At 39.5% G+C, this 12858-nt stretch overlaps 1 protein-coding gene across 7 annotated transcripts in view; it reads right to left on the reverse strand.

Moving 5' to 3' along the window:
* Nucleotides 1-864: 864 nt before the first annotated feature.
* The window catches only part of Sppl2a (signal peptide peptidase like 2A), a 36058-nt gene continuing 24064 nt past the window's right edge, over nt 865-12858 (reverse strand). For 3 of the 7 annotated variants that reach the window (XM_076929696.1, XM_076929695.1, XM_076929697.1), the window contains 2 exons: nt 11363-11523; nt 5869-6117 (listed from right to left, as the gene is read on the reverse strand). In XM_076929696.1, coding sequence (XP_076785811.1) covers nt 5959-6117; nt 11363-11523 — 320 coding nt within the window. In that variant the 3' untranslated portion in view covers nt 5869-5958. Of the gene's footprint in view, nt 1300-5868; nt 6118-11362; nt 11524-12858 lie in introns of those variants that run through there. The other 4 variants (XM_034494918.2, XM_034494917.2, XM_034494920.2 and 1 more) reach the window with 2 other exon arrangements.

Genomic DNA, 12858 nt, shown 5'->3' on the forward strand with positions numbered 1-12858 from the left:
GCTAGCAAAGTGGTTAACTCTCTGACCACTCATTTTGGAGGTGAAAAAAGGGATGAACTTTAGTACACTTGTGGTTAGCAGTGCTCACTTATACAAGAAGGACTGGAAAGTAGGGGGTGATGATGATGTGGGGTTTGTCAGGATGGCCAAGGCAAACAATAAGTTATACATATAATATCTAGTCAGATAAGAAAAACATTTAAAAGAAGAAATATTACCTAATTGATGGAATCAAATTTCAAAGATCAGAAAAAAAAACCTAAAACTTAAAAGTAAGTACAGAAGTTTAATCTGTATCTTCAAGTAAACCATGTACCAATAGAAACTAGATTCAGTTTTGGTGTCCTTATAATGACTACTTCTGTGTTTCCTTCTACCTAAAAAACAGTCTAATAGCATGCATATGCAAATGAAGGAATTTAGGTCCTCAGGTTTAAAAAAGGGTTACAAGTTTTTAAAACTTAAAGTACAAAGATGGAGAGATGGTTCACTTTTTAAGGGCCTGGGTTTGATTCCCAGAACCCACTGGGCAGCTCATAGCCATCTGTAACTCCAGTCCCAGGGGACCCAACACCCTTCTCTGGTCTCCATGGGCACCAGGCACAAATGTGGTATACAGACAGATGCATACAGGCAAAAAACCCATATACATGAATTGCTTTCTTGTGGCCTTAAGTATTTATTTCTCCAGAGGGGTTAAGAATTGCATAAATCTTTAACAAAAAAAACATCTACTCAGAAACTTGCTTTGACACTTATACATGATCTAACCTTAGAATTTGGAGAAATATTTCAGTAAGAAAAGAACAAAGGAAGGTCAGGGTAGCTTTTTTTCTTTTTTAGAAAAATATAATGTATATGGTACATTTGGAAACTACACAAATCCTATGTTTTTATCTGATTATGAAGGCACAACTTTAACATAATTAAAAGGAAATGCACTTTCACTATGTATGATGGGATTTTTACCAGCTCGTAAAAAATATATGAATTTGCAAACATCACTGTATATGTTCCCAATTTTCAATCCAAACTTTGATTTAAAACTTGCTGGCATGGTGTTGCCCAGCTATAGTCCCAAACCTCTGGGAGGCAGAGGCAGAGGCAGGAGGACTGAACTCCAATCTTGACTCTGTCTCCAAGAGCTAAAAAGAAAAAAAGAAAAAAAAAAGGCCAAAATCTATTTGTAGAAAATCAGTAACACATCATTGTAAGTCCACGCAATTACTGTCGTACAATCTGCTCATCAGTCATCACTGGGTTTTCTTCATTTGTTGAATAGTCCAGGTGGTCCATCACCTAGGCAAAATAAAAGATATCAGAAAATGCAAACTGTAAACTGGCCTCCCAGTCTTCAATAATTTAGAAAAAGTATTCTGTTTTTGTATGATGTTTGTGTGTGTTTTGCATGTGTGGATGCTGTTTGCATCTAGGTACTCAGGCACTTGTATGGCTATCTTTCTCGGCTGCCTTCCACACTAGTTTTTGAGACAGGCACTGCTGCTGAGATGGGAGCTTACCAAGGAGAGTGTTCCAGGGATCCTCCTGTCTCTGTAACCCATCTGACCACTTTCCCAGGCACTGGGGTCATAGATACACCCCACTGAACTTAGCTTTTTTTCTTCTTTTACTTTTATTGTATTGAGACAGTCTGATTTATGTTGCCCTAGATAGCCTGGAACTAACAAGAGATCTGCATGCTTCTGTCTTCAGAGTGCTGGGATGAAAAGCAAGTCAATCCTGAGACCTTCAGAATGTCTTTTTAAGTGAGTGCTGGACAGTTGAGCTCACACCTACATGCTTGTTCAGGAAGCATTTTACCAACTGAGCTATCTCCCCACCCCACCCCACCCTTTCCCCTTTCATTGAAAATAGATTCTTTTCTCATACAGTATATCCTGATTATAGTTTCCTCTGCCTCTACTTTTCCCAGTTCCTCCCTACATCCCCTCCCCTCAGGATCCAACTGAGCTACTCCTCAGCTGCCACCACCACCCCTATTTTTAATTCTAACACTCAGGAGGCAGAAGCACCCCAGTCTCTGTGAGTTCAAAGCCAGCCTGATCTAAATGGTTTGGGGTAGGACAGCCAGAGTTACATAGAGAGACCTTATTTCAAAACGAAAATAAAAGTAATCTTGGGACTAGAGAGAGATAGCTTGGAGATTTAGAGCACTTGCTCTCACTTGCCCAACTCTGGCTTTGGTGAGATCACAGCTGCCTGGAACTCTAATCCTAGGGGATTGCTTGCCTTAGGCCATCAATCCTGTACTAATGTGCACACATCCACATACATACACATGACTTAAAAATAATAAAAATAAACCTTAAAAAGAATGACCTCATAGAACCAAGCATTTCTTTTACAACACTGTCTAGATCAACATCCTCTTTAACTTTTCAGAAGGATGAATTATAGGACTTATGGCCCATATGAATACATTTTTCAGGTCTCCCACTAATCTCTACTTCCCAGTGTGAATATTGTCCTTTGTAGTAGTTGGAATTCCATTTCAAAAGAAGACTGTATGAGGCAGTGTGCACTTATGTCAATGGAAAGCTAAAAATGGTTCCAGAAGTTAGTGTAAAACCATCTGCTGGCTCTGCAACATTGTAACTTTATGAAAACAATGTAAGAATAATACATAAAGAAAGCCCCCTTTAATTCTATCACTTGAGAGACAGAGGAAGTCAGCTTTCTATATAGGAATTCCAGACTAGCCTGGACTACATAGCAAGCTCAAGGCAAGCCAGGGCTACATAGTGAATCTATCTCAAGACACACACAAGCGCGCGCGCGCGCGCGCACACACACACGCACACGCACACACACACACATACTTTTTCTCTTAAAAGAAGCAAACAAGAACAACAAAACAAGGAAAACCCCACCACTGTCACTCAAGCAAGTCAAAAAATGATACATAAAAGTTTGGAAATATTACATAACAAAAAAAATCCTACTAATAAAAACATAGCCGGGCAGTGGTGGCGCACGCCTTTAATCCCAGCACTTGGGAGGCAGAGGCAGGCAGATTTCTGAGTTCAAGGCCAGCCTGGTCTACAAAGTGAGTTCCAGGACAGCCAGGGCTACACAGAGAAACCCTGTCTTGGAAAAAAAAAAAAATGTAAACCACAGAGCACTTAAAACCCCTGAAAACAAATCAAAATTCATTTGCTAACAGAGCATTTTAAAGGCATTCTAAGTGAATTTTTACTCACTTCAATTCTACCCATATTCTATACATTTTTTCAAAATATATTTGGGAATGAAGGAAAAAGGAAGTGCTTAAATATTTAAAATATTTTTATCCTGTTCTTCAGATAAAACCATGTTAAGATAGAAAAATGTAATCTCTTTGTAAAGGTTGTCAAAGACTTTCCGACCAATAAATGATTAGATTTCAGTATCATTATGTATGCTCTCCTTCCTTCGGTACTGAGAATCAAAAGATGGAAAGTCCAGCAATATAAATGTCCCTATTTTTTTCCTAAATACTTCAGGTTTTTGTTGTTTAAGAAGAGACTGTTCCACATGGATTTCTGGACTTGCCAGACAAGGAGTGCCTCTGAGTTGAGGCTTTCAGGTGACAGGCACCTCAAACAATGGGGACACTTTCAGTAAAGCCCACCTGTCAGCAACCACATTTATTTGGTCCTTTATCTGCCAAAGATAACACCTAAATTAAAGCAGTTTCATGTTTGTAACAGTTATAGGAGAAAAAAATTCAAGGGATTACTTAGCATGTGGGAACCCTGAGTTCCTTCTCTAACAACATAAAAATACACAAAAAGTTCAATGCATTTAAAAACAGATAAAAGTCAATCAAGACTGGTAGCATTAAGCATTCCACAACACGAGACATAGAGTGAAGCTGTGGAATATTTTAGTCACACTTAAAATTATAAACATATACATATAGAGATAGGGCCTGTTTTCTGACAAAAGGCCAGAGGGGACCCAAGGTAGCCTGGGAGGGACGGTAGCGGGTGGGGTAGACACACTGCTTTTCTTCTCTGTGATCTGGGTACCCTGGCAACCACCTTGAACACTAAGAGCTATGTGCCCAGCATTATAACAGGCTTCTGCTCTCCTAATTCTTAGGTATCACACTGGGCACTATAATCCCAGCCCTAAATATAGATATATTAATTAACCAGTCATGGTAATACCCGGCTGTAATCCTAGCATGCAGGAAGTTGAGGCACGAGGAATCTGAATCTCAGCCAGCCTAGACTATGCAGTGAGACACACACCCCTGTCCCCCAAACAAAGCAAAACAAAAAACCAAACAACAACAAAACAATTTCAAGGGTTACTAATTGAATAGTTACCATTGCTACATCCTATTCTCCAAGCTTTCAGTAAAAACAACATAGTGGTACACAGAACAAATATGAGGGTCAAGTATATAAAACTCAACAAATCAATACAGCCAAAAAAAATTAACTGGCAAAATTTGTATTTCACATTTGTAACTAGGCAGTCTGTTTGGAAAGCTGTCCTCTGAAAGGGGGCCAGCTAACCTGGGAAAGCTGTCCTCTGAAAGGGGGCCGGCTAACCTGGGAAAGCTGTCCTCTGAAAGGGGGCCGGCTAACCTGGGAAAGCTGTCCTCTGAAAGGGGGCCGGCTAACCTGGCATTTCTGAAACTCTACTTGTTTAAGCCGATCACTGAAAGCTGTCTAATAAATCAACCTGAGTAACAAGTTCTTGTTCCTCAGTCAGTTTAAATAGCTTTGAACCCCAACTCGTGACTCAAAGCTTGTGACTTCTAAAAATAATTACAAGTACTAGTGACATTAGCAGACACTTCACTGGGTGCCAACAAGCTGAGTGTCTGTTACCCATTAGAGTAAACAGCCTGTTCAAGCTACTGCATGGACCTCACTGCATTTGATTTACTATCAGAAACACAAAATACCATTCTCCCCAAACCGTTATGCTTTCTGGGGGAAAAAAGTCATTTATTAACTCTACATTAATTAGAACTCTGGCTTCTAGTAAAGACAAATAAACCGAACTGAGTACTGTAGCTTTACAAGTATCCAGAAAATGTCAAAGGAAACTGGCCTTGAAGGTACACAAAATAATTTGTAACTAATTTTCCTAAAATTATACTATTTTAATGTAACTGCAGAAAACTCCATCTTCTTCTCATGAGATTCCAAGTCAAGTACTATAGCACTTATGTAATGAGGTCTGTGCCTTAGGCCATCAGGACCACCACAGCCATTACAAGAGGATACAACTGAACATCCAGAGCCTGCTTGGCATGTGTGAGCCCTCAGATTCAATCCCTGGACACCCACTCCCACCACCCCCTGGAACAAGTCTCCAGTGGAAAGTTCTACACCTCCTCCATTAATTAAACTACAAGTTAAATACTTGGGACTGAAAGTGTTTCAGATTTTGAAATTTTGGGTATATTTGCCTATTCATAAAGAGACATTTTGAGGATAGGATCCAAACATGAAACTAACTTGTATTTCACATATAACTCATACACAGAGCCAGAGTCCATGATGACAGAGCAAAGGCCTGGCAGCAGGAGCAGCTGAGAGCTCACATCTGATCCACAAGTAAGAGGCAGAGAGAGCTAACTGGGAATGGGTCCCCTCAAAGCCTGCCACCAGTGACACACACTTCCCAGCAAAGCCACACCTCCTAATCCTTCCCAAACAGTTCAATCAACTGGCAGTCAAGCATTCAAGCATACTGACCTATGAGGGCCATTCTCATTTAAACCACCATACCTCTGAATCTCAGATCTTAGAGCATTTTGAGTTTTGGACTAGAGATGTTTTAACCTCTATCACTATCCTTGTACTCAACAAAGATATCTGATATTATAATGAACCAAATTATTAGTATTATTAACAGATTCTGTTTTATTTTACTTTATGTCTATTTCAAAATGGCTAAAAACATTGGTACATACAAAATGACTGTGTATAAAGATTATAGAGAATATTTAAAAGTTAATAGTGATAAGGGTAGTGGTGGTACACGTCTTTGATCCCAGCACTCAGGAAGCAAAGGCAGGCGGTTCTTTTTGAGTCCAGTCCAACCTGGTTTACAGAATTCCAGGACAGCCAGAGCTATATAGAGAAACCCTGTCTCAAAAAAAAAAAACATAAACAAAAGTTAAAATGTATGACAGCTATGATAATTTTATAAGGGCTACTGAAACAATCGTGAAGCTTATACACACACACACACACACACACACAAACAAAATTCAAAGTTTTAAAATAAAAATCAGAAAAAAAAAAGAAAATCTAGATAGTGAACCAAAAAAATACAAACCAACAAAACAAAGTTTTGAAGCTCCCAACTCCTTCAAATAGTAACAAACATATTTGTAGTTAATGGTATGCTGTGACGCTGTTCTAAGAAACTGGCATATACTAACATTCAATGGTTAATAGTCAAATGTGGTCCTCAGAAGTACGTTATTACCCTGTTTCATACTGGAAGAAACTGAGGCACCGAGAACAAGGTAAATCTTCCAAGGTCAGAGCTAGATAACTACATCAGTTTTCAGGTGTACCCGGCCAGCACACTCCTGCTCTTTACTAGGTGTTAATCTGTATTCTGAAAGTCTTTATGGAATAAAATAATGATGCTTTTCACAAACTAGAAGTAACCTTTGTTTTCAGATACTTTAAAATGGATTATACTACAATTAATTCTTTTATTTAGTTGCTGTGTCAACTAGGGAAGCCCCTTATAATGGTTAGTTTTAATGAGCACTTTGACACAACCTACAATAAGGCAGGAAAGGGGCCTCATGAGAGACTGTCTAGAACAGGTTGCCCTGTGAACATGTCTGTGAAGGATGATCTTGATTAGTGGGAAGACCCACCCACTTTGGGCGGCACCATTCCCTAGGCAAGAGATCCTAAACTGAATGGAGAATGCCAACTGAGCACTAGCTCATGCATATATTCATTTTTCTTTGTTTTTGACTATCAAGGTGACTGACTAGCTGCTTCAAGTTCCCGCTGCCTTGATTCCCTGCATGATGGCCTATAACCTGGAATTGTGAGCCAAAATAAGCCATTTTTCTCTTAGCTAATTTTGTCAGGGTATTTTATTATACCAATAGGAAACAAAACTGAACCCTAAAGCCTGCCTCCGGGACTATTACTGCTCTGTGTCTAGCTGCTGTGAAACAGAAATATATATTTTTAAATACGATAATTATTAAGAATGAAACTTGGGTGGCCCGGTTTCCTTCCATATTCTCCCACCATCCCCTCTCTCAATAAACATAGAAAGAGAAAAGAAGAAAATGCTAGAAGAAACCAGAGAAACACCAAAAAGAGTAGATCTCCAAAGAAATTAATGCTTTTAGGTATATAGTATCTCTAAAATAATCAACTATTTCCAGTGTGGGGAAGCACAGAAAGACCTGGAAGCTACACACAAAGGGCTCAAGGTGGCTGTCCCTCCTGAAAGAGTGGCAGAAGGATGGGACAGTTTAAAAGGGGCCTTCACTTCTACCTGAGACATTCATTTCTCTTTTTAAAAAATATTTCTTTTCATTTTATGTGCATGAGTGTTTTACCTGCACATATGTCTTTATGCTAGATCCCTGGAACTGGAGTTAAGGATGATTGTAAGACCCCATATGGGTGCTAGGAACTGAATTCAGGTCCTCTGTAAGAACAGCAAGTGTTCCTAACCACAAGCCATCTCTCTGTATTATTTTTTCGCATTTATTCTATTGTATTTAACAATGTATCCCTATGTGGATATGTGCATGGAGTGCAGGGAGCCTCTGAGGTGTGTAGGAACCCTGCAACTAGAGTTACTGGCAGTTGTGAGCTGCTTGGAGGCTGGTACTGGGAGCTGAACTTGGTCCTTTAGAAGAGCAATATACACTCTGAGCTCCCCCAGCCTCACTTTTGTACTTCTTGATGGCTCAGTGGTTATGAGCACTTGCTACTCTTACAGAGGATCAGAGTTTGATTCCTAGTATGAACCTGTAACTCCCCCTTCAAGGAACCTTCTAGTCTCTGCAGGCAACTCCCCACTGAGCATAATACATCTTAAAATGTTTTAATTAAAATCACAAATCCTAGCTGAGAAATAGTGCCAGACTCTGATAATCCCAACATGCAGGAGAGTAAGGCAGGAGGAATGCTGAAAGCTCAAGGCTATCAGGGACTACAGTTGAGCTCAATACAGCCCAGACTACAGGGAGAAGCCCTGTCTTAAAAGAAAAACACAAAACCTAAAAACAAACCAACCAAGAAACAAATATATATTACTTTGTAATTAAAACACATAGAAAAAAATGACTGCATTAAAAACAGTCAACAGATGTTTAGAACATTAATTGCCAATAACATTAACATATTCAGTAAGTAGCAGAAAGGCCAGATGTGTCATAGTGAACATCTTTTCAGACAGTTTTACCATTTCCCAAAAAATCTTGTAAGGAGAAGTGTCTGGGTAAAAATAAATGATAAAGAATGGCAGTATGTATAATAGAATATTAATATACAGCCAGCAAAAGATTTTTTATAAGAAATTATAAATGAAATACATAAAAATAGAACAAGCAAGCGAGGAGCCACTGATAGAACCATCTCACAGCAGAGCCATCCCTCTGCAGAAGGAAGCGCAGTGCTCCACTTATATATGGGCAGCAGGGTTCTTGTATTTTTAATACCTCAAAATTTCCTAAAGCAAATATTTTTATAATAAACTATTTAAGAGTTGGAAAGATGGCTCAGCAGTTGTATACTGTTCTTGCAGAGGACATATCTGACAATCTATTCTGACTTCTGAAGACACCCACACTCCATACACATGCATAATTAAAAATAAAAATAAATCTATAAAAAAATACACAGAGCTGTATTGAAGGGCTTCCTTACCAGTAAAAATGCTGGTGATGAAAATAACCAACATACATTGTTTAAGATAGTATTTGCATTCAGTATTGATTTTAAATTCTACCCTAACCAAGGGTTTGGTACCTGTCCTAAAGTAGTTTCTGTGTTATCTGACATCCTTGTCATGATTTGCCTCACACTTAGTTAAGTGCTCTGAGCACTGGACCCTCTTCTCTTCAGGTCTGTCTGAGGTGTTCTGTTCTTACTCACTGCTTCGTATACTGGAGCCACTCAGACACTGCATCTGGGTTGGCTCTGACTCCTGCCTTGGATCCCTTTCTGGTCCTGTAGGCACTTTGGAATATTAACTGTCTCATGCTGGATCCCCAAGCCTATGCTTTCCTTCAGAGACCTCGAGTCTTCCTCTTCTGCTTCCTCTCCCAGCCCTGAATGCATCATCAGGCCATATTAATTATGCCTCCAGATTTCTCTTCACATCCACCACTTCATGTAACAATGTATGTAACCCTACATACTCTGGCCTCCAGTTCTCATTTCCCTCAGGTCCTTTATCCATATTCAACACCAGAGCTCCAGAAGCTCCAGTCAGTTCTCAGAACATGCCAGCTCTCTTCCCTTGGACCTGCTGAAGACATGGTTCCTTTCAGATGAACAAATAGCCCAATTCCAAATAAGATTTGACAATTTTTTAGAATCACCCATTAACTGACCCTGACTCCTTGGCCAAAGACGCCCCATCCCTAGTTACCGTGACACTTACTTTGCCATTATCAATACATGCAGTACACTTTATTGCTATGACTCTGTCTGCATTTCCTAGTAACTTTCAGGAGAAGTTTTGCTTATAACTTGTTTATCCTATAGAGTCAATATCTGAAATTATACTTACCTCATGCTCCATAAATATTCATTAAATGCAGAAATATAAAAGTATTAAAGAGGATAAAAAAGCCATTTTGAGAATAAGATACTCAAAAGTTAGTAGTAGTTTAGGACACATTTTCATCTTATTGATTGATTGAAACAGGGTCTCTAATTTCCTACATTTGAGGTTAGCCTTGAACTCTCATCCTCCAGCCCCTACCTACCAAGAGTTGGGACTGTAGATACTCTTTAGCTTAAATTAAAAAAAAAAAAAATCTAAACCAGGTGGTGGTGGTGGTGGCTGCAGCACACACCTTTAATCCCAGCATTTGGTAGGCAGAGACAGGTAGATCTCTGAGGTCAAGGTAAGTCTGGTCTACAGAGTGAGTTCCAAGATAGCCAGGGATACACAGAGAAACTCTATCTCAGAAACCAAAACAAATAAAAATTAAACTTGTCTACCATATGGGAGCTTTAAGTTTGATCTCCAGCATTAGGGGGATAAAACATCATAGGTATCATCTTCATAGAAAAATTATCCGCTATTTTAATAGTTTAGTGAAGGACCTTGTGTCCATAGATACCTTTGTATACATTAATGTGGGCTCACCCAATAGCACCGATAAGTAGTCAAAGTAGGTTTTATTATTATTTTATTTAAATCTCAAAAGGATATTGTAATATTTCCCAGAAGGAATTCTAGTTATAAAAGCCTGTAATATAATGTTGGCCACCTCCAGAAGATGCTGTGAGCCATCTGAACAACTTCTCTGGTAAGAACATCTGCAGCCACCTACTCTAAGGTGATGACTCTGTTCAGGTAACTATTGACCTGTGTGGGGGCAGCTGGAGGGGGCAGTTCACTTTACTAGCACAAATCAGAAATAATTGCTTTACAAAATGTCCCTGGGAAGGGGTCAGTGTAGTGGCCTGAACTGAGCAGGTGAGGGTTTCTCGACTCTCTTCAATTTCAATCCAAAACAACTTTTCTGGAATTCCAAAAACATGTGGAGGTGGGAGGTGAAGCTTTTACCTCTGTTAAAAAAATAACTCAAGCAACAGGTTCTGAAATTATGGTTTTCTTTGTTATACAAATTTTAAAGAGCAACCTTGATATTGAAGTTAATTTGGTACATCCAAATGCTGGATAGAACATGTATGTATGTTACTATAAACTTTTGGTTTGTTTTGGTTTTTGGTTTTTTGAGACAGGGTCTCTGTGTAGCTTTGGCTGTTCTGAAACTCTGTCTGTAGACCAGGCAGGTCTGGAACTCATAGAGTCCACCTCTGCCTCCCAAACGCTGGGATTAAAGGCCTGCACAACCACTGTCTGGCTTCACTGTAAACTTCTATTGTCAGTTTCAAAACCCAGTGCCTATTTTCATAGTTGCACCTTGCATGCTACTTATGTGGACTTGAATGTACATTGCGATGCTGTGTTCTCCAATGTCCTCCCATAGAAACTTCACAATGCTCTGGCACTCACGATGGGCACCAAGACCCACTGCTGCAGCAAGCAGATGCCAGCAGGACTGCAGAGGAAGAACTCAGGGCATCCGGAGGGTAATGCTTAGTTTCTGATACATAAAGAGTTGCTGTAGCATAACAACTGGTGAATTATAAACACATACCTGATAGCTGCTACCTTTCCAGAACTTTTTCATTTCCTTACGACTCCAAGCAATGATTGAGACAGTAATAAGTGTACAAGGTACTAAATAGAGGAGAGCAGGCTGTCCTGTCTTCATCACCATCAGGACAACAAAGGTAATTATCATGCCAACAGCATAGGCTGTGGGAAAACAGAAGGGCAGGTCAGTTTTACATGCTTGCAGGAATGGGGTTCCCTTCCCCACTAAAATATTAGTTTTCGAATATTTCTAAAGACATATTTAAGCTAGACTTAGTTTTAAAATTATGTATCTGTATCTGTATGTGGATCTGTGACTGTGGGCACAGGCTCCTGAAGCTAGAGGTATCAGATGCCCTAGAGCGGGTGTTAGAAACAGATGCGTTACCTAACATGGGTGCTGGGCTTTTATGATTGCCTGTGACTCCAGCTCTAACAAGGTCTGATGCCCCTGGCTTCTTCAGGACCCTGTGCTTACCTGTATGTGCATATCCACACAGAGGCACAGACAAACATATAACTAAACATAAACCAAATCTTAAGTTTGTCCTAATACATACTACAGATTTCCTCAACTATTGCACACCAAATATCATTTGGACATTTCCTAATGAGCTGGGATATCATATGAATATAGGATCTCAGGCAATTTAGTGTGGCTACGTAAAGATAAGGTGGTGGAAGATCTGGAAGGCTGCCTAAGTTGCCCAAAGTCACAACAGAACTGACAAGTATTCCAGCACTGCCTTTTGACTGAGTGTTCTTGACTGGATCATGCTGGCTGGTACTGGGTGTTACTGCCTTTAAAGGATGCTGTACTCAAGTTGCTTTCTTGTTTCTATATGGAGTCTGTTCCCCCTTTCTTTCCTCCCTCCTCTTCTCCTCTTTCTCTCCTTCTTTCTCTTGTGTTTTTTGCACTTCCCCATCTTCCCTCTCTTAGCTTTCTTTCATGCTGTCAGGGGTGACATTCTAGTGACACCATTCTCCAACACCACAACATTAACTCTATATGGACTAGAAAGCCTTCAAGGACATCTCTGGCTGTGTGGTGCAGGGCATGTGCCTAAGTACTCAGAACTTTTTGAAATATCTATGCAGAATATTCAGAGGTATCAGAGCTTTTTCTTTTAAATTTCCTAGTAGTAACATTTCAATAACAGAAACAGAAGTAATGACTGCCTGCTATACCAGATAACTACAAAACATTAATTCATTTACATAAACTCATGGTTATCTATACATGATGCTAAAAAAATTCAAATGATAAACATTTATTACTTGTGTTTCTGGTATTTATTAAAATTATAAAACTATATATAAAACCTTAACTTGTTTTTTGAGATAAGGTCTCATTTTGTAGCTCAGGCTGTCCTAGAACTTGCTATGTAGACCAGGCTAGCTATGTAGACCAGGCTGGCCTCAAACTCAGAGATCTGCTTGCCTCTGACTGCTGGAATTGAAGGTGAGCACCAGACAACCCAGTAGAACCTCAACTTT

The sequence above is a fragment of the Arvicanthis niloticus genome, chromosome 2, assembly GCF_011762505.2.
Source record: "Arvicanthis niloticus isolate mArvNil1 chromosome 2, mArvNil1.pat.X, whole genome shotgun sequence".
Lineage (NCBI taxonomy): Eukaryota > Metazoa > Chordata > Mammalia > Rodentia > Muridae > Arvicanthis > Arvicanthis niloticus.